This window comes from Lynx canadensis, chromosome F1 (assembly GCF_007474595.2).
Source record: "Lynx canadensis isolate LIC74 chromosome F1, mLynCan4.pri.v2, whole genome shotgun sequence".
In the NCBI taxonomy this organism is placed as follows: domain Eukaryota; kingdom Metazoa; phylum Chordata; class Mammalia; order Carnivora; family Felidae; genus Lynx; species Lynx canadensis.
Genome location: NC_044319.2, coordinates 66945052 through 66970080, shown reverse-complemented (window position 1 = coordinate 66970080; position 25029 = coordinate 66945052). Strand labels below are relative to the sequence as shown.

General features: G+C 61.0%; 1 protein-coding gene across 4 annotated transcripts in view; it reads right to left on the bottom strand.

Annotated features, from left to right (window-relative positions):
* Nucleotides 1-9347: 9347 nt before the first annotated feature.
* MEF2D (myocyte enhancer factor 2D) overlaps nucleotides 9348-25029 on the bottom strand; it is a 31126-nt gene continuing 15444 nt past the window's right edge. The window contains exons 2-12 of one of the 4 annotated variants that reach the window (XM_030301709.1): nucleotides 24181-24372; nucleotides 23407-23610; nucleotides 21992-22126; nucleotides 21053-21263; nucleotides 20818-20874; nucleotides 19153-19343; nucleotides 18714-18734; nucleotides 17552-17681; nucleotides 13956-14193; nucleotides 13272-13578; nucleotides 9348-13001 (exon numbers count right to left, since the gene is read on the bottom strand). In XM_030301709.1, coding sequence (XP_030157569.1) covers nucleotides 12990-13001; nucleotides 13272-13578; nucleotides 13956-14193; nucleotides 17552-17681; nucleotides 18714-18734; nucleotides 19153-19343; nucleotides 20818-20874; nucleotides 21053-21263; nucleotides 21992-22126; nucleotides 23407-23610; nucleotides 24181-24234 — 1560 coding nt within the window. In that variant the 5' untranslated portion in view covers nucleotides 24235-24372 and the 3' untranslated portion in view covers nucleotides 9348-12989. Of the gene's footprint in view, nucleotides 13002-13271; nucleotides 13579-13955; nucleotides 14194-17551; nucleotides 17682-18713; nucleotides 18735-19152; nucleotides 19344-20817; nucleotides 20875-21052; nucleotides 21264-21991; nucleotides 22127-22175; nucleotides 22314-23406; nucleotides 23611-24180; nucleotides 24373-25029 lie in introns of all 4 variants that reach the window. The other 3 variants (XM_030301708.1, XM_030301711.1, XM_030301710.1) reach the window with 3 other exon arrangements.

The window sequence follows — 25029 nt, the reverse complement described above, 5'->3', positions numbered from 1 at the left end:
TGGATCTGCTATGCCTGTGACTGGAGACGGGACGTCGCTTCCGTGTCACAGATGAAACGCACACCGGGGCTCTCCTGCGTCACCGCTGCCCCCACGAGAGTCCGGATAGAATGACGACTCATGCCTTTAACCGGTCTGCCTACTTCAGAGACTCCTCGCTTCCTCGTCAAGGCGGACCAGTCCTTTCAACTGGCTGACTTCTCGATTCTTCCCGACGCCCCTGGCGGCCGGCTCTCAGGTAGTCCTTCCCCAGCATTTCCAGTATCTCCCGTGCCACTGGCTTGCCCGCTTTACCTGCAGACATGCCAGGATTTCCTCAACCTCAGGGACTCTGACGGGCACGCGTGTCTCCAATACCTCCTGCTTGATGTCGCTTCCCGCGGTGCCAAACTTGTCCAAGGCGCCACCTCTGGGCACCGTCTGTCATCACGTCACCACCCTTTTCTTCACAGACTACAGCAGCGTACCTTCCGGCTGCCTCTGCCGGAACTGTCCTCTCAAAAGCTAGTGGCAATCTCCTTTTCTTACAACCCAGTGGGCTTCGTGTGGCCGACACACACTTTGATCTGTCTGCAAATCCCATGGTGCCGACTGTCCTTCTTTCTCGAGGACACTTTCCCGTGTGGTTCCATAAACACCGATGCGACATTTCTCAGGTCATAGATTAAAGCAAAGGACACCACTTGGGTCTCTGAGTGTGAGTTTAGCCTAGTTGGAGCAGTCTCACGAATTCAGCAGCAGAGACCTCTGCCCGGGTCAGAAAACCTTCAGTGGAATCGTGGAGGCAGACCTTAAACTACAGTGAGCTGAGCAGCAAAGCCGGCTTACAATAGGAAGACAGGGAGAATGCAGTGGGTTCTGCTAGGAAATCTGTGGAAGGGAAAAAGAAAGAACTTTCTAGAAAGGCCCTGGCAGGGACCGTAGGAGAACGAAACAGCGTCTTCAGGATGTGGAAAGACGCTGGCATGTTTCGAGACTGAAGGAGACACAAGCATAAAGGGGGACGCTGAAAACAGAAGGCAGGGAGGGGATAAATGATCAAAGTCCTGGGAGTATCGGGAAGGGTTGGCCTATCGGAGAACCGGCGTGAACAGAAACGGGAAACTTCCAGCAACATCGTCCTGGGGCATGCGTGGATTGAGGGCACCATGCCAGCGAGGGTAGAGACCAGCAGGCCAAGAGGCGCGGAGGGCTTTTTTGTTCGTTTGTTGTTGTTTTTTAACCTGCGCGGAGTTTTAAAATAATCTGAATTGGTTGTCAGTACCTAAGAATCACGGGATTTCAAATAAAACGCTGGGAGTCCAGCTTCATCTCAAAAACTGGAAGAGACCGCGGACTTCCTTGGGTGGGCATGGCCTCCCTCACACGGCGGGGCCACGTCCCACATTCACATCCCCCGCCTGGCTCCTCTGGGCGTCTCAGTTTGACACTCTGCCATTCGTATTCCTCCTGCTTCCCAGCCTGGTCATTCTGTGCCACTCTGGTTTGGGACAACTGGGTGCCGTCTCTGTCCTCAACCTTCTCCACGCTTTCCCTTTGAGGACCCGCCCAACCGCGGCTTCTGTGAGATTACCTGCCACTCAGTATCACAACGGAACACTGGAGCTGGAAAGGAATTCAGCAATCAGCTAGTTCAGTCTTCTCAATCAATAGAACATGGTTGGATAACAGAAGTCCAGAACTCAAAAGAATTTTGAAGGTCAACTAGTCTCATTTACAAATAAGGAAACCTAGGTCTTGGGGAAATGAGTGTTCTTTCTCGTTCACACAATTCTGCGCGGGGCAACACACATCTACCGAGCTCCGGCTCTGTGCCAGGCACGGCAGGGGGAACAGAAACTCGGGTAAGACAGCACTTCCAGAACAAATGTGGTAGTCTCAGAATGAAGGACGTAACATCATGGGACGACGGAGGCAAGCAAAGTTCCAGGGGCGGGTATCTGCATATTTAACTATAGGAGTCGATTTAACTAGATCTGGACAAGGGGCTCAGGCACATTCTTCTTTTCAGCTCTTGTTGCGCGTATACGTTCTGTACCAAACACTCAGATGAAGTGACGTGTCCCGGGTGACAGGCCTAGGAATCGGGCCTCCTAACTCAAACTGAGGTGCTGTTTCCCTGGCGTGTCGGCGTGTCGTCAGCCCTTACCCGTCCTGAGCGCTATCCTCCATCGCAAACCACCTGCTAGGCACGAATCCACGTTCCTCTACGCCCTTGTGTAGTCAGCGGCACAGCATCCGGGAGCCACAGACAACACACAACAATACACACAGCAACAACACACCTCATACCCATTCCGGCAACGAGTCCTATGAACTTTCCCTTCAAAATGTCTCTTTTGTCCCGGCCCTTCTCTGGGGACTGCTGCCCCACTGCAGGTGAGAACCTTATTATCGTAACATGGTCTTGTCTTCAGCCTCTGATATACAGACTCACGTGAACAGTCACAGAGGGGGCTTCTCTCCGAAGTTTGCCCAAAGTGGCCTCTCTCGTCCTCCTGGTCCCCACGGTGGTCAGCCAGCCGCTGAGCAGGGCACCTGCCTTCGGGGCAGCTCCTGTCACTCCTGGACACCCACATGGTCAGAAAGTTCCGTCACTCACCCGATGAACGAGTGCTTGCCGACCACGTTCTCTGTACCAGGCACAGTGCTCGGCACCCTGGAGATTTAACTGCCCAGGGCTCCCCGCTGACCTTCTGCACGCTCACCTTTCCTGTCTTTGTGCCACCGGCCTCATGAATTTTTGGTCTCCTTTCTTCATCTTGCACATGGAGACAATACCTTGAAGGGCTGCACATGACAGAACATGTGCAGAAAGGCTCTGGAAATCGAGTGCAATACAGGTAAGACCTTCTCCTTCTCCAACCGCGTCTTTTGTTTTGTTTTGGGAGGCGAGGTGATTCCACTTATTTCTAAATCATATTCTATACAAATGAGTAACCGTCCTATGCGTTATGTATAAACCATAAGGAAATACCCTTCCATGTACCATTTAACCCGATAACTAGAACGTTACCACTAGCACCCGCCTGGTTTTCCGCATCCCACCCCCAACCCCTCTCCAACATAACTACTGATGAACTTTGTGTTTATCATTCCTCGGCCTTTTTAAAGTTTTACCACACACACCTAGACACTATACTGCTTCATTGTGCGTATTTTGCAGTTTATGAACACGGTTCCGAATGTCTGTCGTGCTCCGGGGCTTCTCTGTTGGTCTGTCCAGTGCAGCAACGCCCCACGGGGCGGGCAGTCCTCTCAAGGGCCGGGGTCTCGGCCTCCAGGATTGTGGGTCTTGGCCTGCGCGGGTGGGGGTCGCGGCCTCCTGGGTGTGCGCGGTCAGGGGTTGTGGTCCCCAGAGATCGGGGGGCCCTCGGCTGCCAGGAGGGGGCCCCCGCCGGCGGCCGGGCGCGCGGGGCCAGCGGGGCGTCGTCCACCGGCGGCCTCGCGCGAGATCGCGGCCCGCGCGCACGCGTGGGGCCGAGGTCCCTCCCTGCGGGGCGCGCCCCCCGGAGACCCCGGCCGGCCACGTTGCGTACGCTCGCTCCTCGCAGGGAGAGGGTGGTGTCGGGCTCACGCATGCGCACCCGCTTCCCCAGGCCCTGGCCAGACGCAGCCACAGCGGTGCGCCCGCGGCACTTTTTTCCCCATCTAGGGCTAAAGCTTCTGTGGACGCATGCGTCGTGCCCGGGCTGCGGTTGGCTGATGACCCCGTCCGTCACTGGAATAGCCAACGGGGGCGTGGGGGGATTCTCAAGATCCACTACCCCGCCCCACGGTGGGCGCGCTGGGCGTGGCCTCGGGTCTTTGTCCGCTCCCGCGCTGGGGGGAGAGCGATTGACCTGCTGCTTAACCGTTAACGTTTGCTTTATTTGCCGCGTCGCGGCGGAGAGGGGCAGTGGGCGACTGACGGGCCGACGTGAAGGGTCCTGGGCTCAGTGACGACGGGCAGTTGCCAGTCGGCCATTTATTGAGCGCTTGCTGTATGCCTGGCGCTGTCCGGTGTGCCTTTGCACCCCCCCCCCCCCCCCCCCCCTCGTCCCTTTCGCCTGCACGGAGTCGTCCTCCGGGCCGGCGGGAGGCCGGGGTCGCCAGGGGGCGGGGCCTCCGGCTCCTGAGCGGCACGTGGCGGGGACGCAGCCAGGGCGGGGGCGGGGGCGGCCCGGTCGTCGTGCGGGACCGGAGAGCGGCGGCTGCGGGAAAGCGAGCCCACATCGCGGGAGGGCAAATGCAGCCGAGTCCCAGCGGCCGTAAACTCTGGCCCCCAGGCTCCTCCGCGCTAGACCTCCCAGCCGGGACCTGCCGGACGCGCAGGGGACAGACACGGGAGCCGCCGGTTGCTTGGGGCCCTCGGGTTTACCAGCTGTGGAGGAAGGCAGTGACACGGGGTGATGGAAGTCTGCAAACAAATAAGCCGTCTGTACCGACTCCAGCAGGAGCCACCTTGGAGCCTGGGGTGGGGTCGCCCGTGTCCTCTTCACATCCGCTCGCTGTTCCTGAAACACGTTTCCACAATCACAAGGCTGGAAAAGTTACTCAGCCCATGGGACTGCGGAATGAGTCAGAAGAACATGAGCTACAGCGAACTGGCCTGGCCGCCTCCTCGGCTGGACGACCAGATACCACCCTTTGCTTCCCGTCTCCCCAGGGCCGCCTCTTTGGGGACAGGAGCCCAGTGGGTGCTTGTTCTCCAGTGGACCCAGGAAACTGGAAGCCACACCCCTCTTCCGCCCTGTTGGATCAGGAGCTGGAAAGTAGAGGAGAAGCTGCAGAAAGTCGCCACACCCTGGGGGGAAAAAAAGCATCGTCACGTTCGTAGGGCTCCGCAGTTTACGAAGCCCAGTGTCCTGTTTAGTCCGACGGAACACGCTGTGAGCCAGGCCTTGAGCCAGACACGAAAAAGGGGAGAGCTTTCAGTCCAGTTGTAGAGAAAAAAAATAGGAAACTAGGGCCTGCACTTCGGGGTAGGATGAGCTGGGCGCTATAAAGGAGGCCTCCCAAGACCCCTGGCACGAACCAGTGGGGCAAGACAGGAAAACCAGGACAAGTTTTTCTAGGAAGGGAGCCTTGAATGGCAGGAAAAGTTTCAAAGGTAGAAACAGGTGTAGAGCAGGTTGGGTGCACAGACCTCTTCTTACCCTAGGAAGTCATCCATCCAGTTTCTTGTCTTTGACAAGTAGCAGTAACAAAAGTAGTGACTCACACTTAACTGAGCCCATATTATGGATCAAGAATGGTTTTTGTTCCTCTGGAATATTCTTCAGGTGCCTGAGAAGTGTCTTCTTCCCTCATCAAAAGAAAACCAAGAGGGGCACCTGGGTGGCTCAGTGGGTCAAGCGTCTGAGTTCGGCTCAGGTCATGATCTCACAGTTTGTGGGTTCGAGCTCCGCATCGGGCTCTGTGCTGACAGCTCGGAGCCTGGAGCCTGCTTCGGATTCTGTGTCTCCCTGTCTCTCTGTTCCTCCCCTGCTCTCACTCTGTCTCTTTCTCTTTCAAAAATAAATATTAAAAAAAAATTAAAAAACAAAAACCAAGAACCTCTGAGGGTGCACTGGGTGTCCCTATGAAGGAGCAGTGGGGCCTTTGGAACCAGATCTTCCTGAGGTTCCCCCGTTCCCCTACCACTCCTGACGTACCCCCGCAGCCACCCCTGGGGAGCAGAGCACCTGTACCCACCCACCCCCCTTTGATGCCTCAAAGAATTCATCAGTGAGTTTCCCTTGTTTGAGATTAGCACAAGGCTAGTGAGTCAAGCAAGGCTTTAATAAAGGCAGGAGACCACAGATAGGAAATACATGTCTGGTTAATCGCACCTACACAACACTGCTCCCCTTCGGTGGCTCAGGGCCTCTACATGACTCTTCTCGCCAGGCCCCCCAGCCTTCCTTCATGGTCCTCGGAGCTCCCGTGTCCTGAGGTTGATGTCTTCATGGGTGACCAACACCATGAATGGCTTCCCTCTTCAGAAAAACCTCCCTGCCCACACGGTGATCTCACCCTCCAGGCCTGAACAGCACGACCATCTATCAACAGTGTGCAATGGCTTCCACGTGTACCTGGGACTGGGTTCATCTGAAACAAAACTTCCCTTCTCCAGACGCACTTGGGGCTGCAGCCCGACCACCCCGTCAGAATTCCAAGGCTCAGTTGGGGAGCCACTGGCGCTCCTCCGTTTCCTTCCTCCTGTAACTTCACCAGGCAGTTTCCAAGCCCTGTTATTCTCCCTTTTTAATATTTACTAAGGGGCACCTGGCCAGCCCAGTGGAATGTGTGACTCTTGATCTCAGGGTTGCGAGTTCAAGTGCCACTCTGAGTGTAGAGATTTCTTAAAAATAAAATCTTGAAAAATAATATTTACGAAATTGACCCTCTCTCACTTGTAAAGGACCCCACCTGGGCCTCAGTTCTGCTGTCAGGAGGAGCTTATACAGGCTGGAGCTTTCTGAAATGCAAATCTGACCAAGCCCCTCTTTTACTTAAAACCCTTTGAGGGGGGCGCCCGGGTGGCTCAGTCGGTTGAGCATCCGACTTCGGCTCATTTCATGATCTCACGGCTCGTGAGTTCGAGACCCGCGTCGGGCTCTGTGCTGACAGCTCAGAGCCTGGAGCCTGCTTCGGATTCTGTGTCTCCCTCTCTCTCTGCTCCTCCCCTGCTCATGCTCCGTCTCTCTGTGTCTCAAAAATAAATAAAACGTTAAAAAAAAATTAAACAAAAAAACCCTTTGATGGCCTGACCGGGGCACCTGGGTGGCTCAGTTGGTTAAGCATCTGGTCTGACTTCGGCTCAGGTCATGATCTCACGGTTCGTGGGTTCGAGCCCCACGTCGGGCTCTGTTGACAGCTGGGAGCCTGGAGTCCACTTTGGATTCTGCGTCTCCCTCTCTCCCTGCCCCTCCCCCACCCTGCCCCTGCTTGTGCTCTTTCTTTCTCAAAAATAAACATTAAAAAAAAAAAAAAAACCTTCGATGATCACACATCTCCAGAATAAAGTGCAAATTTTGGCGATCACAGCCCTTCACAGTGAGGCTTCAGCTTTATATGCTGTTCCCTCGACCTGCCCCACGCTCTTCCGGAGCACACCGCTCTCCTTCCCCACCCCACATGCTCTCCCTGCCAGCAGGAATGCCTTCCTTGTACATGTTTGCCCAGGAACTCCGGATGCCTTCAGACCCAGCCCAGACACCTCCAAGGAGACTCTCCTGATTTCTAACTGGCTTGGATTTGGGTGTGCCTCAAGTCTGATCCCACAGCCCACTCACACCCTTCCTATGTGACATTTAGTACAGACTGCTGAGTCAGGTGTTAAGTGTTGCGTCACTTGGCCCTTGTCCCCACTGAGCTGTGAGTTGCCTGGAGTCAGGATCTCGATGCGTCTGGTCCGTCTCTCCATCTCCGGGGCCTAACAAACGGGCTCACACAGAGTAGGCGCTCAATACACGCTTGTCGCATTTCAGATGGAAAGATGGCGAGAGCAAAGATACGAACGATCTGTCAGGGCCCGGAGCGGGCCTCCTGGTCGGCCTGGACTCCAAGGGGTGTGCAGCTGGGACACACGGGGACTAAGCCTGAACAAGAGTTTGGGCTGGCCCTTTGAGGGGGCTGGGAGCCAAGCATTGGGGTTTGGACTTGGCCCAAAGCCCCCTGCGATGTTAGAGGACCAGAACTGCACAACGGGGGCGGGTGGGGGTGGCTGGGGAAGGGGAGGCAGGGGTTCGAGAAAACAGGCAGCTATGAAATAGGCATCTTCCAGCTGATGAAACAGCAGCGTGGAGAGGGGGACCGCTCAAGGCCGCACGACCGCGAGGCGGTGGGACCAGCAGGCAAGCCAGCTGCGGACTGCAAGTTCAGAGACCTTTGTGCCCCGCCACAGGGGGTACCGCGGTCCGTGGGGCTTCGGGGCTGCGCAGGTGTGAGTGGATGCCCCATCAGTCAGGACAGGAGAGGTCATGGTGCAGACGCAGTACTAACATCTCTGTGGCCCGACACGCTTATTTCCTAGTCACACAAAGTCCCTGTCCTACTGGACAGCACCGGAGACCCCTTAGCGACCCAGGCCACTCTGATGGCTCCCGCCGCTCCCCCAACAGGGACAGAGCGCTTGGAGCACAAGCGCCAGTGCGATTTCGGGAGCGACGCATGTCTTGGCCGGAACCAGTCCGATGACCGCGCCTGACTTACGGTGACTGGGAAACACAGTCTTCTACACGTCCAGGAAGGAGAGGAGGGCAGGAGATGCCTGTGGGCTGTAGTGATGCAGGCCACACGGTCTGAGGAACAGAGGTGCCAGGGACAAAGGACAGGGGTTTTGCTCGGGGATCCGGGTGATACTTCAGGGCACCTCGCGGGCGCAGGTGGGTGTCCCCTGGAGCAGTGTCTGCGGAAGCTCGGACACGGTGAGGACAGGGGAGACGGGGGCCGCTCGCAAAGGCTGTTGATGGGAGGCCCGGGTTCTCGGTCGTGTGGGCCTCTCCCCGGGGCTGCGGTCGTGCCCACAGCGTGGCATCTGGCTTCCCCAGGGGCAAAGGACGAGACGGAGAGAGAGAGACGGAAGTCACGACTTGGCCTCGGCAGTCTCAGGCCTTCCCCTCTGCGGCGGTTCGCGGTCACGCATGCCCACCACGAGTCGGGGCGACGGACGGCTGCGCGAGGGCACGAGGGCCAGGTTGGGGCAGCTGGCGGCCAAGGGGAAGTGGAGTCACATCTGGAGGACAGCGGGCCCTTCCTGCTTGGCTCCTCCTCTCTGTCTGCCGCGGCGGGGGGACCCAGTGAGGTGCGGCCCGCGGTGGCCCTGGGGAGGCAGGGCCGGGACAGATGAAGAACCCGAGGCCCAGAGCGTCAACCATGCGACGTGGACTCCCTCCACCTCCGTCTTCGCACCCAGCGTGGGCCTCTGCGGACACTCAGCAGGTGTGGGGGCGGGAACAGGGGTCCCCTGCCCCTGCTGGAGGGCACCAGCTTGGGGGGCCCGTGGGGACGCCTCAGGACCGCAGGGAGAGGCTCCCCGGCACTGTCAGAGGGAGAAGAGGGCAGACACGCCCGCGCACTGTGACCATGGGATCCACGGCAAGTTGTTGCCACAGAAAGGGTTTCCAGTAGTGAAGCCTCCCCCCGACCACCCCCTTGTTCCTGACCTAGCCTTGGGTGCTCTTACGGGTGTTCCCGTGTCCCGAGATCCTTCGGGGGACTTCCTGCGGGACAACCCTCTCCTCCTGGGGCTGCCTCTGCTTTTGACCCCGCACCTGGAGGAACCTGTCACCGGAGAGCACCCCCTCCTGCTGAGGGGACACCCCCCACAGTCACCCTCTCCTCTGCCGGCCGCACCAAAGAAACCAGAACCCAAGCCCGAGTATCAGAAACGTGTATTCTTTTTCTTTTAATAGTAAACCTCTTTACAACAAATATAGTGAAAGAGTTTTCAAACAAAACTCATAAGAATCCCGAGGACTTTGTCTTCTTATTGTGTAGAATACTAAGAAAGCATCACCATACAGCACGAAAAGAAATATTGAAAACAAATCAACAGTCACACACTTGGACGCGCCCTGCCCGGGACCCAGGAGCGGCCCCAGGAGTGTGGGTGATTGTCGGGTTCCGGGGGCGGGGGGTGCCTCCATGCCTCCCCTCCCTCTCCCCCCTTCCCTCTGGGACCTGAATGGGGAAGACAAAGAGAATCCAGAATCTCCACAGAACATTCCAGCCCCCCGCCCCCACACAAACCCCACGCCTTCCACCACCGCTCAGGGGGTGGAGAGAGGCAGCGGAGGAGAGAACCGGAGTTCCCAGGCTGCAGGCCTCTCTCTTCCACGAAAGCCTAAACTCACCCCCACCCCTCCCCGGGAGATTCCAAAGAAGTCAGTTAAAAATATATAGATATAGATATTTCTAGATACACTTTTACATCATTTCTGTCTCTCCAAACAAATAAATAATCATCAAGAGAAGGTGCTTTACTTCCTTCCTGTCCAAGGTGGGGAGGGCTGGGTCAGGGTCAGGGGTCGGTCTCGCCGTGCCGAGTGCATTGCTGGGCGGGAGGGAAAATGGTGTGCTCCGACGGCATGGGAGGCTCCTCTTGCCCACTGTCCCCGCGAGCTTGGGAAAGCTGGGGAGGGAGGGGCAGTGGGGGACTCCAGTGATTACATTGGCAAATGCCCAGTTCTTAGGAGGAAGGAGTAGGTGGAGGCAAATTTGGCTTGTGAGAGGAAGAAATGAAGTCCTCACTTGAGGTCCGGGTTCCCAGGGACCCATTCGTCTGGCCAGCCAGGAGCCCCTACCCCCAAGAGAAAGCCCGGGGTACCGCATCACAGAAATGTCACATAGTCATTCACGGACCAGCCCCCGCCCCCAGGGGGAGAGAAGAAAGACAGACACACATCCACACGGGGGAATCGGAAGCCAGGTTTGCCATCACAAGGCAGACGGCAAAACTGGTGAATATTGCACCGCGAGCCTCAGGGGCTCCCGTCCCCGCCCCGTGTCTGGTGGTGGCCAAGCCCGGCTTCCAAAGGTGGGCAGACTGGCGGCAGGAACAGCCTGAGGAGGGACGGCCAGGCGCCCGAGGTTTACTGAGCGCCGATCATTCACCCATTCGGTATCTATTGAGCACTACCTATGGCAGACACGTGGCAGGGCTCTGGGAATGCATGCACAAGGCTACACCCTGAACTGTCTTTCCAGGCGCTGATCAAGTCTCGTCGACTCTTGAAAGTCCCTCTAGGAACCTGCAGGAAGACCGGACGCGCTGTGTGCCCAGCCAGCAGGTGGGGGTTAAACTCTGAGTAAGGAAGAAATCACTGCCCGGGCGAGGAAAATGCTTCCAGAAGGAAGGGGAACATGAGTGTCACCCTGAAGGCAGGGCCGGGGTGGGGGAAGAGTGTACAGCCGGAAAGAGAGCTGTGTGTATGCAAAGGGCCGGGGGCCGGGGGGCCGCCTGTGCATGGAGCCCAGGAGAGGTAGGGCCGCAAGGACAAGCAAATGGGGCGACTGCCGGATCCCCCCCACCAACTGCAGTGCAAGCCTGTCAGAACTCAGGGTAGAACAGGGCCGGGAATGGGGATTGGGGTGGAGGGGCACGTGTGGCACACAGCCATCTGTCTCCCCCCTCTCCCCTCCCCTCCCAGGCACGTGCACCCACAGAGATGCCCTCATAGCTCAATCCACACAAATATCCGTGTATATGCCCAGACAGGCTCAGAGACACACAAAGGTACGCCCATGCACACACAAATACCAGATGCCCTGGTGAACACGCTCAGGTGCTCGTGTGGTCACACACACCCCTTGATCTGGTTCCTTCCCTGCGTCAGGTGTCAGAATACTGCAAGCGGCTGGGTCACAGAGGCAGGCACAGTTTCCTGCCACCGACTGGGCCTTGTCTAGTCTACTTTCCCGCTGGGCTGGGATGAAACCCCCAGGGAGCGCTGCACCCCCAGGGCAGAGGAGCGAGGCTTCTGTGAGGGATGGGGGCGCCCCCCACCCCAGTCCGCCTGCACACACTACCTCAGGCCAGGCCCCTTAGATGGGGGGGGGAAGGTGGATCGCAGGCTGGGGGCCTGCCCCCTCCGCTTTGATCTGTGATTCAGCCTGAGGTCTCAGGACCCCGTGCTGAGGCTGCCCCCACTGGGGCGGCAGCAGGGAGGGGTGGGCTGGGGGGGAGGGGGGCAAGAACAACAGCAGAAGAATCCCATCTGTACAGTACGGGCCGTTTGAGTCATTATTATTACAATATACTTTGACAAAAATAGAATCTCATTTCATATCAATACAACAACAACAGAAAAAAACAGTTTCCTGGACTGTTACACTGCTAACGTTTTCCAAAGGTTGCTATTTACAATTACAGTAGCCAAGAGGGAAGGCGGGATGCGGCCTGGGGGTGGGGGGACAGGAGGTAGCAGACCAGGAGGACGCCCGGAGCGGGGGGGGGGGGGGGGGGGGGGTGGCAGGGGCCTGGAGGGGGCCGGGGAGGGAGGGCCCAGGCGGGAAGGAGGGAGGCGGGCCTTCTTCGGACCTCCTCCCGCATCTCCCTTCTCCCACCCTCTCGCCACCCCGGCGTCCCTCCTACGGGGGTGTGGGGACATGTCCGTGCAAGGAAGAGCGAGCCCCACTCACACCTGCCGCTGGACGCGAGGGTTCGACCCTGCTGAGCAGCCTCACTGCAGCTTCCCTCCCCTCCCTGCGCTCTGGGGCCGCTTCCTGGGGCTGGTGTCAGCTGAGGGATGGGGCTATTGCACTGTGTGTCTTAGAGAAACCGCTAGGGAAGGAAGGGGGCCCCGATCCGCCCCTCACCCCAGCTCTCTGCCCCCAGCCTCAGATTCCCAGGCGGCCTTCCCAGCCCACAAGCTCGGCCGGCGCTCCCACACCTGGGGGTGCAGCTCGCTCGAGAATCAGTGAGAGTGTGTCCTGTGGAGGGGGGGGGCATGAGGGGGCTGGGCTTGGATACTCCGCCCCACGTGCCTATGGCCGCAGGAACAGCCCAGAAGCAGAGACCCCTTCCAGAACCTCTGCCTCACCTCCCCGCCGAAACACAAACCCACCCGTCCAGCCGACTTTGGGGTTCAGTCTATTGTAAGGGGGTTTGCTGTTTGGTAGTTTTTTTGGTTATCTCCCTCTCTCTGGGGGACGGGGCGGGAGGGCTCGGCACCTGTCCTGTCCCAAAGGCCTATCGGGCTCCCCACCCCCTCCTGCAGCATATGTGAACAACGTGCAAAGTGTCCCCCCCTTCCCGCAAAAACAGCACCCCTCGCCAGTAAAATGGTGGGGGTGCAAAAAGAGGGGACGGGAGCATCCCCTCTCCAAAGCGAGAATCCAAATTAAAAAAAATATAATAATAATAATAATAATATAATAATTATACACAAATGTAACCGTCAACAGGACACGGGGCACAAAAGGAAGTGGGGTCGAGCGGGAGGAGCCCGGGGCGGGGAGGGGTGGGCGGTGAGATTGTCAACTCTTCATCAGGGAGGCTGAGAGGAGGGGGGTGGGAATCGTCACTTTAATGTCTGCGAAGAGAGGAGATGGAGAAGGGGTGTGAGGGCCCAGGCTGTGGGGGTCTGCGCCCCCCACTCCCCTCTCCCTGCAGGGCCAGGACACTGGAGGCAGCCGGCGGACACGGGTGCGGGCCTGGTGCTGGAGGGACAGACGGACGGGCCCGTGGGGGTGGGCAGAGGTGGCGGTGCTGCCCCACGAGGGCGACGCAGGGGCGGGGGGGGCGGGGAGGGGGCCCCGGGGTGCAGCGGACACTGGCGGGCAGGAGGGTGACGCTACAGTACCCAGGTGTCGAGCCGCATCCTCTTTACGGCGGAGCCGTCGGCCTCGGGCTCGGGGGCTGGGCGCAGCAGGCCCAGCGTGGGCCCGAAGTCCCCCCGGCCGTCGTCCCGGTCCCCGGTCTCGTAGGAGCCACCGGCGGGGCTGCTGAGGCCGTCGCCAGGCTCAGGGCGGGTGGCCGGGAACACAGCTGGAGGGGGCGGCGCAGGGCTGCGCTCACGGCTGGGGGACACCGGCTCTGACTTGATGCTGATGTGCGGGTGGGTGGTGACCGTGAGGGCGGCCCCCACGTGGGGCAGGGGGCTGCCCGGGCTGGGCACCGGGGGGGGGGGGCAGAAGCAGAGGAGGTGCGCAACACAGGGTGATGGGGGGGCAAGGGAGGGAGAAGGAGGAGGTGGGGGTGTGGAGGGATGAGCAGACAGAGAGGAGACAAGAGAAGAGGGGCCACGGGAGGGAAAGAAGGAAGAAGCCACATTAGTTCTTTCTGGCCGGTGTCAGCCACGGCCCCTTGGTACTCTGGGCTGGCAGGGGAGGGGCTCCGGCTGGGTCTCCGGGGCCGCTCGGCGTTCGGTGTTCTATGCTGGCCGCCGGTGACAGGGCCCTTCGAAGGGGCCCCAGCTCCCCCAGAGGACCCCGTCTTCCCGCCCTCGGCTCTGTCCCCAACCCTCCCACGGAGCCCCGGGACTCACATCAGGCTGCTGAGAGACACGGGGACCAGGTGGGGCTGCGCCTGGGGTGGCTGCTGGGGCTGCTGGGGCTGCTGGGGCGGCTGGGGCGGCTGTGGCTGCTGCGGCGGCTGGGGTGGCTGCGGCTGGGGCGGCTGGGGCTGCTGCGGCTGCGGCCAGGCGGTGACGCTGCTGAGCGACAGCCCCCCTGGCGAGCTGAAGGCTGGGAGGGAGGAGAGCTCTGCGCTGGTCAGCTGGTAATCTGCAGGGGCGGGGGAGAAGGGGACAGGTCAGCGGGCACACCCCCCGTGCGGCGTCCGTCACCGTGCCGGGCACCGGCACCCACAGCTGAAGCGAATCGTAACCACCACCAGGGGCTGGGTTTTTAAAACGGCCTCGAAGTCGTTTCTTTGTAACCACCCGTAAGTATCGCTTTCAGAATGTCGACTGGAAAAGAGGAGGAAGAAGTCAGGAAGGCCCAAAATACGTCTAAGTGTCACCTCTTCCACTGCCAGGACTTCCGGGGCCTTTCCCAGACAGAGGGGTGTCGCGGGGACACCCGGGGAATGGCGTTCTGGGGCAGACCACTGTCGCCGTCCTTCCACCGGCGGCCTCAAGACCGCCCACACCAGTCAGGGAGAGGAGGGCGGCGAGGCTCCACTGCCTCGCCTGCCCTGATGGGCCCCCGCGGAACAGGGGGACGGGGAGGGGAGCCTGCCCTCAGCATAGCCGGCCAAGCCTCCCCCCACTTCTTTCTAAATTCCTGTCTTCTGAAGAAGCTGTGGAATCTCCATCAGAGACTAAACCAACGCGAGGGGGTTCACGATTTACACGCACTGATGTATTTCACGCTGCAGCCTGTTTGGGGTGGTTTAGTAGCGTCCCCCTCGGAGCCCAAGGTGACAACGGCAGTGGCAGTGGGCACGGGCGCACCCCGCGTGCTGTCGCCACCACACCACCATGCTCTTCCTCGAGGAGTCGCGTGCTGTGGCCCCAGCTCCGTGCAGGGAAGACACCGCCGGGCACAGAGCAAGGGGAAGGGCCAGAGCGACGTGGTCAGACGTCCCGGTGGCCTCCACGGAGGTCCGCGAGCGGGGACAAGCGCCTTGCTCCCTGTTTATGGACCGGACACACGAGAGCCAAACGCACCGCACAGCGGTTGTGAGGACCGAGCTCTCACACGTGGGGCGCACACAACAGACTCTGGCACTCAGGAAATATTCCAGAATCCACAAACGAGGCAACTGCAGCCTCTCATTTGGGGAGCCTCTATGAGAAGCGTGGGCTTCTCACAGAGAAAGCCAATGGCTGAGCTGAGGCAAGACCCCAGGGCTTCCGATTACCCGTAAATGCCCCCTAGGGACGTCCGCTCCACACTTGCCTCTGATCTTCTAACATCAGCCAGCAGCTTCGAGACGGCTGCTTAAAAACCAGAGCCAGGGCAGGAGGAGCCCCTAGGACCAACTCCTTGCCACACTCATCTTACAAACAGGAAGCCCAGCCTAGAAAGGCGCACTGCGTCCTCGCCCGCCACCCTGGGCAGGAGGAACACGGCCCACAGGCCCACTCGATCTGCTCCCGGAGCAAACAGAGCCAGACCTCCGCAGCCAGGGTCAACAAGGGGCCAGGCCTGTCCCTTACCCAGGACTTTACCGGAGCCAGATCAACCTCAGCCGGAACTTGAACGGGGGCCAAGGACTATGAACGGGGAATAACTAAACAGCGGTGTGTTTGCCGGGGTTTTGTTTAGATACCTAGGGTCACCTGAAAACACGTGTTTAAACCGAGGCCTGCTCACCTATTCCTGCAGCAAGAGAACCGGGGCCCCTGGTCTCTGGGACAACGTGAGGAAGCCCACACTTCCCGGTGGGGCCGCAGGGCCAGGCTCAGGGTCACAATCTGCCCTCACACCAGACTGACAAACGGAGTCTAAAGTCTGGCCCTGCTGGGTGGGCGCCTGTCCCTGGTTCATGGACACCCACTAAGCTCCCCTCCTGCTTGAGGAGACCTGCAAGGGTCACAGAAGGTGGCAGGAAGGCACCACCACGTGTTTCAGGAGCCCCCCAGACAACAGCTCCTGGAGAGTGGCCTGCACTGCCCTCCACCAAACGCCCTGCCAGCCCCCAGGGAGCCTGAGAGACCCCTTGCGGGCCCACGACTCTTCCAGATGAGGAGACTGGGGCCCAGGAGGACGGCCGCCTGAGGCTGCCCCACGACAGCGTAACCGGGCAGTGGGTCCACGTACAGGAACACACACAGGGACAGGGGACTCATTAGACACCTGGGTGATAAGATCTGGACACAGACACACATCAGGGTCTGGCCCCTCAACATGAGGTGCTTCCCCCAGGTCTCTTACCTGCCCCAAGGGGCATCCCTATGGACGCTGCTGGGTTCTAGATTTTTGCCCAGGGGGAAGAGATAGGCTCTTGTATTTGGTTTTGTTTTTTTTAATTTTTGAGCAATCTCTACAACCAACGTGGGGCTCGAACTCACAACCCTGAGATGGAGAGTTGTACGTTGTGCCAACGGAGCCAGCCGGACACCTCGATTCTGTATTTGTACAGGCGTCATGGTGTGATTCTGGAACCAGGGTGTGGGGTGGCTGGAGAAGCGTAGGGGTCTTTTGGTCTAGTTTGATCTGATCACAAAACAGCCCTAACGCAAGCTGTTCCCGAGAGAGCGAGGGAGCCGGCAGTGGGGGGTGGGGGCTGCAGAGGTCTCTTCCCGGGAAACAAATGCTCTGAAAGGAGGTGACAAGGCACGTCCCCACTGAGAAGTCCTTCCTGATGCAACAACAGAGTGCACGCCAGGATGGCTGAAAGTGTCACAGGCTGTTGTTGGGAGGGGACAGTGGGTGACACAGGCCAGGACAGCCCCAGGGACCCAGCACAGCCTGGGCACTGGGTGTCCTGATTTCTTCTACCCAGAGGCCTCTCCTGCGCCCCCCGAGAGGCTCTCCACCTTCACACCCCTCTCTGACCTTCCCTTTGTCAGGGCCCTCCTCTCCCCTCCCCATCACCCCCCACAGCAGAGCCACCTCCTGGGTGAGAGGCCGTCTCCTCCCTCCTCCCCCTGCCCGAAGCCCCCAGCTGGCCTTCCCGAGAGGCTGGGCAAACCCTCCTGACAGGCCTCCCTCTCTCTGGCCTCCTCCACCTGTCCCTTCTCCAGGAAGCCTGCCCTGCCCCCCCAAGGGCAGCCTGAGTCATGTGCTCAGCCCCCCTCCCCCCCCACCCCTGCCGCTGGCCTGGCCCCTCCTCAGACAAGGAGGTTCCTCAAGGACAGGAACTCCTCTTCCATTAGGTCCTGTATTAAAACGAGGGATCCCCAGTTAGCAAATTTGAATTTCAGACAAAACAATGAATAGTTTTTTTAACACGAGTACGTCTTTGGGACATGCTTTAGCAAAAAAAAGTCTTTGACACGTATTTATACTGTAAGATTACTCGCGGTTTTATCTGAAATTCAAATTTCAGGGGGCATCCCCTCTCTTTCTATTTGCTGAGTCCTGCACCCGCAGCCAGGTGGGGGCTCCCGCTCGGGCTGGAGCACCCCCCTCCCCCCTCCCCACCCCCCTCCGGGGAACAGTGCCCCAGGGCCAAGGGCACGCAGCCACTCACCTGTGTTGTAGGCAGTGGGCATGGAGGAGAAAGGGAGGCCCTGGCTGAGTAAACTCGGTGTTGCCACGGAAACCACCGGGGTGGTGAGCGAGTGGGTCGACTGGGAGGCCCCAAGGCGCTGGGCGTTGTTCTGCGGGAGAGAAGCGGGTGTCAACGGGTGGCGGGGGGGTGGCGGGGGGCGGGCCTGCCTGGCGGGGACGCCTCGCCGCGGACACGCACGCCGCCGACGCCGTCACGGGGACGCCGGGGCCCAGCGAGGGGCGCATGCACGCGTGCAGGGAGGAAGGCGCGCCCGCATCTGCCAGGCGTGGCGTGTGCCTGCGTGTGAGCACACACGCGTGTGGGGCTGTCAGCTCCATCTGCCGCTGAGTCACTTGTTTATTCCAGCTCCACGGTGGGGCCGAAACTGCCGCCGTGTTGGCCGCCAAAGCCCGCCTGCCTTTTCCAGCCTCTCTGGCCTCCCGTCAGGGAGCTGGGGAGGGAGGAGCCCCCGCCCCGCTCCTGGCTCGGGGCCGGGATGGAAGCGTGAGCGCGCGTGCGCGGCTGCGAGCGCCTGGGAGCGCAGGTGAGGCGGGCTGCGAGCGGGACTGAGCTCGAGGAGGCCGAGAGGAGGCAGGGAGTTACCAAGGACACCCCTGGCCTGGCCCTGGGCCGCAGCTGCCTCTGGGAAAGTGCTGCCACGGTCTGGCTGGCACCCCTCCCAAGGAGGTCCCTGTCCTGGGTTCCAAGAGTGCTCAGTGGGACTGAGTCAGAGGGCAAGTATGGTCCAGCCCCGCCAATGCAGGCGTCCTGGGGCACATCCAGACGGGCCCTCCAAGGCCAGGGGCCGGCCCACCCCCTTGCGCGTGCGCGCGCGCACACACACACACACACACACACACACACAGGGTTAAGGGGTGTCTGTGTGAACGCATCCCATAAAGACGTCCACGTCCACACAGGTACAAACACATGCATGTCTAACCCTGCCCCCTGCCCCATTCACCTCTATACCCCGCTTGGCACTGAGCACAGCTCCTGGCAAACAACCGAGTAAACAAACAACACACACGACACACGCAGGCGGGAGGCAGGGGGCACACGCACACTCCATGCTGGGGCACGAGCCACGGGTGGACCCGGAGTTCAAAGCCACAGCACACACCTCACAGCCTCAACTTACCAGATCTAAATGGTCCTCAGTCTGGCAGCGGAAATAAAACCAAGGGGCTGGTTCAGTCTCTGACCTCTGCACCCCACCCCCAGACCCCTGTCCCCACGGCCACCCCATCTACCTCTTCACACAGGAGCGGGACGGCTCTCCAGCCTCGGACTCCAGAAAATGCTATATCCCAGCGACCACCAGGTACGAAACCTTCACAATCCAGTCCTCATGCTTCCACAGGGATGTCAAATCCCTCCCTTCTTTCTCTCCCACCTCCTGTCCCTTCTTACTGCCCTTGTGGGTGGCACTTCCACATTCCAACCTCTTGCAGGGCCCTCGCAGAGAAAGCTCAGAAGTCCCGCCTCTACAGTCTCTCTCCGGAGGTCCCACCTGCTGGCTAGCCTCAGGCTCTTCCCCCTTCCCCAGCCCCTACCCCTCGGTGCAGACACCCACTCACCAGGTGATGCATCAAGCCCTTTCCTCCCTGGGAAGTGATGACCCTCAGGTCGGGCTTGCGGCTGGGGGCTCCAAGCTGGGCGCTGTGGGCGGGCGGGGGCGGAGACTTGGCAGGGATGCCCTTGTTTAGACTGTTGCCATTGGCCACAGGGAGGAGGCCGGGGGAAGCCCGGGCACTGACGTAGCCATTCCCTGAGAGAAAGAGATGGGGGTAAAAGGAGAGATGCGGACCCAGCCCTCAGCCCCGCTAACTCCCCCCGCACCAGGACTCCACGCTCAGGCTGCCGGTGGGTGCCGAGCTCTCGGTTTTCCCCTAAAACCGCCCTGACTCTGGCATCGCCGGGCTCATTCCTCTGCCTCTAAGTGATGTGCGATGGAGCTCGCGGTCGGGAGCCCTAAGGCCGGTAGGAAGGAGCGGCCACGCCCTGCGGCCAGCCCTTCCCACCTTTCCTCCTCTTGGTCTCAGACGGGAAGTCCTGCCAATCCCCCCACCTGCCCCGACTGGCTCACGGTGGCCCCAGCTGGAGAAGAGGTGGGCAGCCCGGAGCTGCCCTCAGTCATGATCCCGGCCCCCGAGGCCAATCGACGCCAAGACGGCGCCTCTGGCCAGGAGACGGGTGCCGCGACTTGGGTGAGTGCATGACAACACGCCCGCGGCTCTGGGGCACACGAGCCATCGCTGGCGGCGGTGGCGTCACTGGTAATGGGGAACGGACGACACAGCCACCACCACAATTACGGTGGCAACAACCGGCATAATAACTACCTCTTCCGTCTGCCCCACGCTCGACACCGCACGGGACTTTCACGTGCACACGATCTCATTTAATCCTCACGCCCGCCGTGCGAGGCAGACCGGACGTGGCCCATCAGCCCTATTCACGAAAGACCAGACTCGAGGCCTGGTTGCCAGAGGTGTGAGGACTGGCCCGGGGCAGCACGGCCGGGCGGAGGCCAAGCCAGGGCTCACACCCGCACCCCACACGCTGGGCCTGGGCTCCTGCAAGGACCACCGGGAGTGCCCAGGAGTCTGCAGGTGCTTCTCTGGCCCTCTCCTCGAGAGGAAAAGGAAGTCGCCATCCCCGCCTCTGACCCCAACACACAATCACTGCCACCAAGGTGTTTATGTGGTGCCTGGGGCTCAGCTGGGGGATTCTAAGGCCCAGAGAAGTGGCGATGACCACAGTCAGACATGTCACCTTGCTCTGTCCCCTGAGAGCACACTGTTCCCCTGGAAGTGTGGGGCTGCCTTCATCCCAATTCCCGGATCACTCTGGGAATGGCAAGAATGTCAGGGTGACGTCAATGGTGACATTCGAAGTCACAATCACCAGTCGGACAACAGCACAGGGCGGGAGAGGCTGTCGGCTGCCGGGGGTCTAGGTGGGAGTCCGTCGGCAACACCATACGCTCCAGATCCCACCCAGGTGCCCCCACTCAACTGAAAGGACTTGGATCTTCTCATCCAACTAGAAATGTTGGTTCATTCCCCCACTTTGCCCAGAACGCCCTGGGCCTACGTCTCTGATGATCGTCCACACCAGTCACTGCTACGGACAAAAGAGACCCATCCAACTCAGGCCCTGGCATCTTCCTCTCATCTAACGGGGGTCCCTCTTGGTCCCCGGGCCCGCGAGGCCGCGAGCAGGCAGGCAGCTGCACTCACCGACAGGGCTGGGGCAGGCTCCGTTAGCACTGGTGAGGTCTCCCCCCAGCATGGCCCCTGGGGGACAAGCAGAACCGTGATGAGTCGGCAGGACGCCCCCTTCCACGGTATGTCCCGAGGGACCCCGCAGCGGGAGGAGCCACACAAACGGCAGAATGCTGCACTGCGTGCAGGGAAATACCCAGTGCTGAAGACGGAATCCCAAGGTCCCCGGCACGGCTCGGTCCCTCCTCACCTGCACTGGCCGGCCGCTGGGGCAGGCCCGGAGACACGCTGTTCCTCTGCAGCGCTGGCTGCTGGGGGGACAGGAGCCGGGGGTCCGTGAGGGATGACGTCACCAGGGAGGGGGTGACCAAAGAGCCGCTGGGATTGCTGAACTGCAGTGAGCTCTGGTTGGACACGGGCACCGTGACGGGCATAGCAAAGTTGGGGGCCGGCACGGCTGACTAGACACAAAACGGAGAGGCAGGGTCAGGCCAGGTGACCCCTCGCCCCGGACCCACTCTGCCTGAGGGGGCAGGCAAGGCTTCCTCTTGTCTCTGGGCTGTGTGTCCGAGGGCCAGCAGCTCGACCTCTCTGCCCTGGGCCCTCTCGGAGGAAGTACGCGGGCGGGGTGCCGTGGGGTGGAGCTGCGCTCACCACAGACAGGCCCAGGGACGCCCCGAGGCCCCCAGAGGAGGTGGTTAGTCCTCAGCCAGGCGGGACACACAGGGAGCAGGTTAGAGGCCCTGAGTACAGCCCCGAACGCACCCGCACAGCTGGGAAGGGCCCGCTACCACCGGCCAGGCCACCACGTCCCTTGTCGTCTCCCGGCACCCCACTCGCCGCCCTCCCTACTTGGAGGGGGTGTCGGCGCAGGCCCGACAGGGTCCCTGCCCTCCAGCGCCGTGGACAAGGAGCGCGGTCCCTACTTCCTGTCGGCTGAAGCCCTCACGTCATCTACACACGCCTCGCCGGGGAGAGGGACGCTCCGGGCCTCTCCCGCTTGTGCTGCGTCCGACACGACACGCGTCTCGGCAAGGGTCACGGGGTTTTCACAAGCAAGGTCAGCGGCTGCTCGGGGGCGACCGACGCCCCCCACGGCGCAGGGCGGGCGTCCGTCGGGGGCAGCCGAGGGCCGGCGCGAAGCCACACCATGCAGCACGGGCAGGCGTTCCTCCACGCGACTACTCACGGCCAGTCTATAACTCTGCATCATTTTATCAAACTCCTCGTCTATCTTTTTATACTTCTCCTCCGTCTGGGGGGTCAGGGCAAACACCTCGTCCACCTCAGGGCTCTCACATTCCCTGTGTTTCTTGTGCAGCGCCTGGGGGGGGGCCGGAGGGGCCGACAGGGAGACAGTGAGTGGGGCTCACCCCGTAGCGCCGGAAGAGCCCGTCCAGCTCCTCGCTGGCGCGTCGGTACTTGTCCTCCAGCAGGGGGCTCTGCTCCAGCGAGTCCTCCCCGTCGGGCTCCGGGCTGTCACAGCCGTTGAAGCCCTTCTTCCTCAGGGTCTGCAAGCGCACCACTGTGTCAGCTGGTGGGGGGAGGGGGGGGCCAACCCCACCCCGGGGTGGGGGGTGTGAACACGTGCTGGGGGGGGGCCCCACCCCAGAATGCGGCATGAACTTGGCACAGACCCCTCCCTCCAGGGTGGCAGGTGGGGAGGGGCCCTAAGGAAGCGCCGCGGGGGGACGGCAGCCAGGGCTGGTGGTGCCCCGCGTGGCCCCTGGGCTCTGGGAGAGAGGCAGAGAGGGAGACGGAGGGAGAGGAAGGAGGGGGAGAAAGGCCAAGAGGAAAGCAGCGTCTCTTGAGCCCCTACGATGCGACGCCCGAGTGCCGTCCTTGCCCAGAGGCCGGGGGCTCCTCGCACATGCCCACACGAGGTCGGGGCACGCCCGGTAGGCCTGGAGTAGACCCCAGGGCTGCCGCCTTCCTGTCAGAACATCTTCACAGATGTGGTTTGTCTTTAAAGTCAATAGCGAGTGTAAATGTTCCATCCTAGACCAAACCTGTTTTCTCGAACAGAAAACTAAGGCAATTTCCTCCCCATCTCGGAATTAAAGTCCCTCTCGGGGAAGGCAAGCCCGTGGCTTCCGGGCACCTCTTCACTGGCAGTTCTGTGCCCTGGGAGGGCACCTGAGCGTGGCAGGCTCCGAGGCCCTGGGAGGCTGACCCACCCAAGGCCGTGTGGCCGGTCAGGGCCACAGCTGGATCCCAAAGCCCGTGTCCTTGGACGGCTCGCAACACTGGCTCTTTGTGAAACGGAAAATTGCGCCACAGGGACCCACAGAGGGGCCGCGGCGGAGCAGGGGAGACAGAAACAAGGAGGGAGACAGAGGCAGAAGAGTGGGAAGCAGGAGCAGCCCAAGAGACGGAGCAGGAGAGAGCGAGCGAGCGAGCCCGAGAAGCCAGAGCAGAGCCCAACGAGTTGGGCGTGAACTCGGAGAGGCCGGGCGGGCGGCCCCCACCGGACCTCGACATCCCGGTCCCGCCCGCCTCCCCCGGCCTGGGCTCGAGCGAGCGCGAGAGAGGATGTGGGTCCAGACGGCGTGCCCGCGGGCGAGGGGCCGCCAGGGGGCGGGGCAGGCGCGCGCGCGGGCCCACCTCGATGATGTCGGCGTTGGTGCGGCTCTCGTGCGGCTCGTTGTACTCCGTGTACTTGAGCAGCACCTTGTCCATGTCGGTGCTGGCATACTGGAACAGCTTGTTGGAGTGGTTGAAGATGATGAGCGCGATCTCGCAGTCACAGAGCACGCTCAGCTCGTACGCCTTCTTCATCAGCCCGAACTTGCGCTTGGTGAACGTCACCTGCAGGTGGCGGGGAGGGGGGTGGCCAGGTCTGGCTCAGTCAAAGCCCGCCCAGGAGCCCCTGGCCCCGGGGAAGAAACAGGCCAGCGCCTCTCTGCCAACACAGGGCCGAGACGGAGAGCCTAGAGCCGACTCGCTGAAGGGAGAGGGTGTGGACGCACAGAACGCCACACCTCTGTGCTGGGGGCTATAAGGTGGTCAGGGAAGGAGAACAGAAGGGCTTCCCAGCTCCTCCCCTGGAGTAGGAGGAGGGGAACAATTCCTCTTGGGGAAAAGGGGGTGTGCCCAGGGATGGCCTGAGGCTTGTTTATGGCTCCTGGGTGGGCAGTGGGGGGCACAGGTCCACGTGCTTGCAGCAACAGAGGAGCCTCAGAGTTCTGAGACACAGGGTTCCAAGAGCTGCGGGAGGTGGGGGCTCCTCTCCTCCCAACTCAGTCCTTCCCCTTCCATGATAGCCTCCAGAGGCCCCCTCCTCCAGGAAGCCCTCTTGGACTGGCGGGAAGGAGTGGAGGCAGAGGCCAGCTCCCTGCCCTCCTCGCCCCACTCTACGTGGCTCCAAGACCTCCTCACCTGTCGGTTCCGCTCATCAGTGATTCGCTGGATCTGAATCTTTTTCCTCCCCATCTTCTCCGGGGATCCTCAGTGCTAGGGAGGGGAGGGGATCGCTGGGTGGCGGGTCTCGGCACGCCTTACACTGTGCTCATGAACGGCCTGGGACCAGGGCTCAGTTCATGGTCTGCAGGACACCTTCTGCACAGCCTCCTGGGAGAGGAGGGCCAGGAGACGGCTGTCAGCCCGGCGAGTGCCAGCACACAGGCGCGCAGGCCAGGCTCACAGCACCCCCAGGGGAGGCTGGGCAGCGCCCAGCCCCATCCTCAGAATGAGGAAATGGTGATGTCCTGAGGGGACGACGGCATGCCGCAGCCAGGCACCAGCTGGAACTCGCACCCAGGGCCCAGGCTCCGGTCCAGGCTCTGTCCACACCAGCCCTGCCGCGCTCCGGTTCGAGATCACACAGAGCCGGTGTCCAGGGCTCTGGGTCTTGGAGGACGCCCTGCACCCCTTCCTCTCCCCGGACCCTGCCCAGAATAGAGACATCGGGGTTCGCCGGCTGCCCCTCTGGCCCAGAATGGCACTTGCAGTCCTGGAGCCCGGTGGGCAGAGGACACCTGCTGAGGCCGTGAGCGGCTACCACGGTGCACCTGCCAAGACGGCAGGGCTCTGGGGCCCCCGGTCTCCGGAACACAGCAGAGCTGGGCTAGAGCGCTGGTCCTCGCACCAGCCTCACGGAACCCCAGAGCCTGGGGTCCCCGACGGGGCTGGGGCGGCTGGGAGGGCTGTCTCCCCTCCGCCAGGGGTTGCTCCACACCCATCGGCACTACTCGGTGGGCCTCGGCCTACAAGTTTCGTTAGAAGAAA